We start from the raw sequence: 6,135 nt of genomic DNA, 5'->3' as shown, positions 1-6,135 counted from the left end.
GGCAAAGCGGTGGAGTAAGGCTGAAAATAGCTTAAAGCGTGCTTTGATACTTGCGCGAGTATCGTCACTGACTAATGATTATATCGAGCTTATTGAAGACGCACTAGCCAAAGTTCGAACAGAGATGGTGATCGATGGGGCAGAACAGAAAGATTGCACGAATTAAAGCCGACTTTGAGGTCAAGCAAGGTTTTACACACAGAAATAAGTGCTACAGTCCTAAAGCTGCAAATATTATATCATCAAGCCTCCGCACACAAGCACGAAGATCGAGATTCGCCTGAACGTTTGTCTTTAATACCGGTGATCAGGATAAAGCAACATTTTGCATCTGATCAGCTGCCGACGTTGCTATTTGCCCATCACCAACCCAAAACAAATTGTACGTATTAGCTACTCCGGTTGTATAAAATGTTATTCAAATTTTATATTCGACAAAATTGGCAAACATCATTGTGGGGTTCATCCGACCTAATACAAGACTTCTTTGGGTTGCAAGAAAATATCCACACTTTGCTACACTAATTATTGCGCTTGGTTGTATATTAGTTGAGCCAGTAACTAAAGCACCATCTATCCTTGGACTGATATCTAAGATCTCTCATTGTGTGTGGTGTTTAGGTTTTTGGTGTCTTCAATTTATGTAAATATGTACGCTTATTGATTTTTTTATCTATGTCCAACTAATCTATATTTCACGTACAATACTATTGACAACTGCCGGTGCTATTGCTGTTGCACAATTGTTTGTTTGTATATGCTTGCTGCCGATTCTCGTTCATTTCAATACAAAGTAAGAGATCAGTGCAGGAGTTTTGATTTCTGCACCATATACTCCTTCGCTTTTCGGATCGATAGGTCACATAGAATTTTTGAGAATCCTGATCTTCCAGAGGCAACAGAGACAATCTTCCTTTGATTATATACTCTCATGAGTACGGATAATAGCTTTCTCTCATTCTCTAGACCCAGGCGCATAAAACACTCGGACTTCAGCGCTCTTCCAATATGCCGAGAAATTATCAAAGTGTTTTTCACAAAAACAAACCCCATAGGAAATCTTTCTGCCCTTCTGGTTCTCTGGTCTACCTTGAAGCTGTGCTTACGCGACACTCTGTTATTTCTGCAATTGCGTTTCTTAACCAGCTCGTTAAAAGAAGCCGTTCGTGAACTGGTGACTGGTTTTGCCGTTTGCCTCGAATTTCGAAGCAACCCATAAGACTGTGCTGTGGGCAACATATTGAATTAACGCGGTGTACAGCTATTTCATAGAGTGATGCATGTATTAGATCACATTGGATGAGAGAATAGGAATAGCTTTGTCAAAAAAATATATTATGGCACTTGTCGGCCCAATAGCTTCTCCACCGCAGAATAATGAGATATAACCAGTGTTACTTTAGATCAACTATCTACTTTCTATGCAACAAAATCGCTTACGCGGGCATTCTCCTGAGCAGCATCTTGCCAGGCTTTGAGCACTTGGCCCACTTCAAGCAAATCCTGACGAACGCCTTTTACAAGTCGCAAGCGTCGGTTATGGTTAAAGCCATCGGGACACATTTTACTTTTAAAGTCAACTAGCGCTTGATTGAATACCTTGATGCTTGTACATAGACCGTAGGCCTCTAGCATGTTTCGTTCGTCACGACTGCGCTTGGCCAATGTCCAGACACTCGAGGGCGGTGACGCCAAGAGCCACGAGTCACACGCAAACAAATTATTGGGCATAAGCTGCTTGTAAAAAATCCATTTAAGTCCTCTATCGTCGTCTGATTCGTATGAGTGACAGCCATGCAGCAACGGTGGGACCTCGCCCTGGGTAAGTGGCAGAATTGGGTCCTCACAGGGGTTCCCCTTGAGCAAATTGACAAAACCAGTATAGTCATCAGCTTTGTTGCCCAGCGCCAAATTGTCAAAAGTCGTGTGTTTTACATTGTGCTTCGCTGCAGCGAGCGAGTACCCCAGCATCTCACTCATCCAATGCTCGCGATTCATTTGATCACGTTTAGACACCGTCATATTGCAGTAATCGTCGATGAATTGAGCTAAATCTCTTCGCGTGATAGCATACGGAGGTCCGACGGCAAAAAATTCGGTCGCATCTCGTTTCGTTACATTGGCGCACTCTGGACAGATGTCACTACTATTATCAAAAGCCGTGGTACCCAGATACTCGGACCACCGCTGTGCCACCGCCACACCGTCTACTACGGTATCCCTCACATTACTTCGCGAGCCAGAGTAAACAAAGAATCGTTTGTACTGTCGCAATCCCTCAATAACTTCGGCGTCACGCTCGTAATCGCCAGAGTCGACATCGTGAGCAGATGTCACACGACCGCCAGTGTTAACAGCAAATTCTCGGATAAAAAGAAAGTCTGGGTCAAGGATTACAATAATTTCCTCTCGTACAGGAGGATTAGCAGACTCCAGCCAATCTCGCAAACCGAATGGCTTATTATACGGTGTGTAGTCATCAGGTGTCGACGCATTCTCCTTTTCATTGCCAGCTTCCTTAAATATAGGGAGCGAGCGGAAATCTCGAGTAACGTGGATTTGCAAATGCGGAGAAGATTTTTTAGTACGACGAAGCAAATTCTTCAGTGCATCATCCGAGCAGCCACTGACGATGCGTGTCAGAGTACCCTGTTGGCCAACACGTGCAAAACTTTGCGCCAAAGCTTCACTTTGCCAGTCCTGACTTGGCTCACATGAAGTTGTAAAGACAAAATGCAAATCTTCGCTTCCTTCTTGACCGGGTCTGAGCACACTCACTGCTTCTTTAAGTTTGTAATCCCCAAAGTATACGGGTGGATCTATGGCCATTGGTGTGTCTTTTGCACGGGCCACAGCAGTTGGCCAAGATTTCTTCAGAAACTCCATAGGAATTCGACGATTGTGGTTGAATCCAGTAGGACAAAAATGCGAGCGGTAATTCTCCGAGGCACTATTGTATGCTTCTACAGCGAGACAAACACTCATCGTATGGCGACGACGAAGAATGTTGGGAACATGCTCATATCCACTGGTGTGAGTGGCAAGATGCCACAGATAATCGCTTGGCTGGTGCATCATCCATGCGTCACATGTAAAGAAATCCGGTGGCACTTGATCCGCAAAATAGCTCCAATTACGACCATCGATCCATTGTGGTAAAGTAAAATTGAGCGCACGTATAGAAATTGGGTACGACGAAAGTTCTAAATTTGCTCCTTTAGCTTGTTCTTTGCAAGGATTGTGTTTTATATCATCCACAAAGTCCCAATTTTGATAACGAGAAGGATAGTGATGCACGCTTAATACACCCGAAGCTGCAATTGGAACTTTCTCGTGGGCAGCAGCGATTGGAACAGCGAGGTAGAGATGCTCGTGTGCCAATTTATACCACAAGTCCACGGCAGTAGGCAAAATCTCTTTCCACACGCTCAATTCAGCTACATACGGTGCAATTGTTGCATATTCGCGCCAGTCTTCGAGGAGCAACGAGCGAGAATTCGGCGGAACAACTCGCTCCAGTTGCTCTTTTGTAAGCGGAAATCGCTTCGGCCAGTACCACGACGCGTCTTGACCAAAAATACGAGCATTTACGTCATGAGCTTCTGCCATTAGATTCCCCATGTCCAGTTTCTTGGTAAAGATGGCATCACTGTCCACAGCCATGACAAAGTCATCAGAAGCTAGTGCATAATGCTCTTCGAAGGGAACAACACGTTTTTTCTCAGCAACTTCATCAGCTGTCGATTGTAACATCCACTTGGCAAGCACGAACGGATTCAGAGTCGTTGTCAGCAACTTTTCGCCAAATGTCGTTTTTTCTGCTGAGACGTCGGGATAGTGTCGAGTCTGTACCTTGAGACGTTGATCTTTCTTGCGAGTCATATTCAGAAATTCTTCAGACGTACAGCCATACAGCAAGTGAGTGACGTTGCCGTCATAACCCGTGCGTCGGAGTGTGAAGGCAAGGACTTCAGCATGTATAAAGTCAATGTCACGACACGTGGATGTAAAAACCAAGTGTTTCACCTGGCGAGTCGCCGATGCGTCTGCAAGCATTATTTTATCTTCTCCAGTTGATATGCCAGACGCACCATCGAAAGATCGCCTGCCGTTTCCGTTGACAGCAATCGAGTTGGCGGACATTGTAAAGGCTGCAAAAAATCGCAAGTTGTAGTACATGTACAAAGCAACGACGAGACCTAGCACTACAAATGCTGCCGTGCGTGAAATTCCTTTAGCTTGATGGTGGCTAGCTGCCGCGCGCTTGCCTGGGCTCTGTCGTTGGGGAAGCATTTCAGTTCTATCGACTGACTAAGGAAATGAGAATCTCTCAAGAAGAAATTTATAGCTTAGCAAGACTCATTTCTGCCAATCAGCACTAAAGCTATTTTAAATTTGGTACAACCTAATAATATACCGTACGTAATCAACGTTCCATTGACTAGAAGACACCATGACTGATGCGGACTTCACTTGTAATTTGACATTGAGCATCGATCTAGGTAGTTTGCACGGCTGCCTACAATCGTGGCAGAGTATTTCTAGTGTGCGTTCAGTGCTAAGGTTCCCTTACACAAAGGCTGACAAGCTGAACTAGATAGTGCGGTAACTGGTCTGGATAGTAGTAATATCCAGAACATTTCGCTCTCTGTGCCATTGTTGGTGAAGAGAGAAGCGCATTCCCTGTGGACATCGACGCTAGTCAGCTGGTGGGAGACTTGAAGGATGCGATTAAGGTTAAGATCGACTACTCTGGCCCAGCCAAGGACCTAAAGCTCTCCCTGGCGAAGAAGGGCGCAGGATGGCTACCAAGTGCGGACCTCGCTGCGATAGAAGACGGAGAAGTGGTACCGGGTTTTTTAAAGGTGTCATTGGTGGACACAAAGCGTGAGAGATACTCGACCTATTCGCTTCGGGATGTGTTGGAGACGAATGGAATGCCACCGCCGCAAACGCGGCAAATTCACGTGCTGGTGGTGGTTCCTGAGCAAGGTTCCTAGGTTCCAACAGTCTCTCAAGACGGTGTTTTCAAACACTGCAGTGATCCATTCTTCTCACAATTTTCCACTGTTGACCAAGTTGGTGATTGGCTCAATTTTCGTCGTTGTTGCCGCTAACGAGACGTCAGAAGCTCTGCATTCGCTCTTCGTACAGAGTGATCGCTGATTAAGCACTGTTGAATCCAGATGGGAACATGGTCAAGTATGCTATCGTCACGGGCACGCCTGGTATTGGCAAGTCGGTGTTTGTCTACTATGTCATGTGGAGATTGATCAAGCAGCAAAAACGAGTGCTGTTTCTCACTGCAGAACCACCAATTTATTTTGATGGCAATACGGTGTGGGAGGCAACGCAGTTACCATATTCAGGCAATCGACAATTCTGGTCGCCCGATCTGTGGTGTCTTGTGGATTCCGTGGACCCAACTAGTATTCATGGATTCCCTATTCTTAATTGCTCAGTCCTTCTCGCCAGCACACCGCGACGGGATAGTTTTGGAGAATTCAAGAAGCTGCCTCCCACTGCAGTTGTTCTGTACATGCCATTGTGGACAGAAGAAGAATTCAGTGCAATTGCTCCATTGTATCCAAATGCAGAAAAATGAATGGGAGAATTGATTTTAGTGCTTGGGCGGTGTGCCTCGCCTGGTGTTGCAAGACATTGAAACTGACCCGCAAGTGTTGCTCGAGTCTGCATGCAACAGCTGTTTTCCTAATGAGTGCAAGACGTTGGTGTCCATCAACTCGGAGATCAATTCGAGGACCAATATCGCTCAGACTCTGATTCACATCCACAGTAAAGCTGTAAATGTTGTCTATGCGATGCAAGTGATTGCTCGAACGAAGTTGGTGTCTAATCGCCGCCACATGGAGATCTTTCTCAGCTCGTGCAACGGAAATCCGCTAGCTAAATCGCTGTGCGGATACATCTTTAAGCCTTATTGCCAGAAACTGTTGCATAAGGGTGGGTGCTTTAGATATCGGGAGCTGTTTTCTGGCGCTCAGAAGCAAAAGCAACGCAAACGAGGTCGCCAATATGTTGGAGATGGACAAAAAAATTACAATCCCACCGTCATCGCAGCCTCGGCGAATAGTGGAGCGGGTGGAAGTCGGTCAACATGCAAATCAGCTATAT

At 45.6% G+C, this 6,135-nt stretch overlaps 4 protein-coding genes across 4 annotated transcripts; 2 read left to right on the top strand and 2 right to left on the bottom strand.

Moving 5' to 3' along the window:
* On the bottom strand, positions 1–1,421 carry PHALS_14893 (uncharacterized protein). Its single transcript, XM_036407116.1, has one exon. The coding sequence runs from the start codon at positions 1,237–1,239 to the stop codon at positions 802–804; it is 438 nt and encodes a 145-aa protein (XP_036263373.1). The 5' UTR covers positions 1,240–1,421; the 3' UTR covers positions 1–801.
* Positions 1,420–4,293, bottom strand: PHALS_02714 (uncharacterized protein; the record flags this gene model as incomplete). Its single annotated transcript, XM_024717148.1, has 1 exon — positions 1,420–4,293. The coding sequence occupies one exon, from the start codon at positions 4,291–4,293 to the stop codon at positions 1,420–1,422; it is 2,874 nt and encodes a 957-aa protein (XP_024582675.1).
* Positions 4,294–5,194: 901 nt separating this feature from the next.
* PHALS_02713 (P-loop containing nucleoside triphosphate hydrolase) lies at positions 5,195–5,605 on the top strand (the record flags this gene model as incomplete). The annotated part of the gene is made up of 1 exon (XM_024717147.1): positions 5,195–5,605. One exon carries the CDS (start codon positions 5,195–5,197, stop codon positions 5,603–5,605), a length of 411 nt encoding a protein of 136 aa, XP_024582674.1.
* A 217-nt stretch (positions 5,606–5,822) lies between these two features.
* Positions 5,823–6,135, top strand: PHALS_14890 (uncharacterized protein; the record flags this gene model as incomplete). Its single annotated transcript, XM_024717145.1, has 1 exon — positions 5,823–6,135. A coding segment is annotated over one exon (313 nt), but the record flags the coding sequence as incomplete, so codon positions are not given.

Source organism: Plasmopara halstedii, assembly GCF_900000015.1.
Source record: "Plasmopara halstedii genome assembly, contig: Scaffold_2061, whole genome shotgun sequence".
Classification (NCBI taxonomy): domain Eukaryota; phylum Oomycota; class Peronosporomycetes; order Peronosporales; family Peronosporaceae; genus Plasmopara; species Plasmopara halstedii.
The sequence above is the reverse complement of the archived record's forward strand: the minus strand, read 5'-3'. Positions and strand labels throughout refer to the sequence as shown.

What these genes read in the sequence shown, in the direction of transcription:
- PHALS_14893 (XM_036407116.1), bottom strand. Translation starts at nt 1,239, where the DNA reads ATGTTGCCCACAGCACAGTCTTATGGGTTGCTTCGAAATTCGAGGCAA.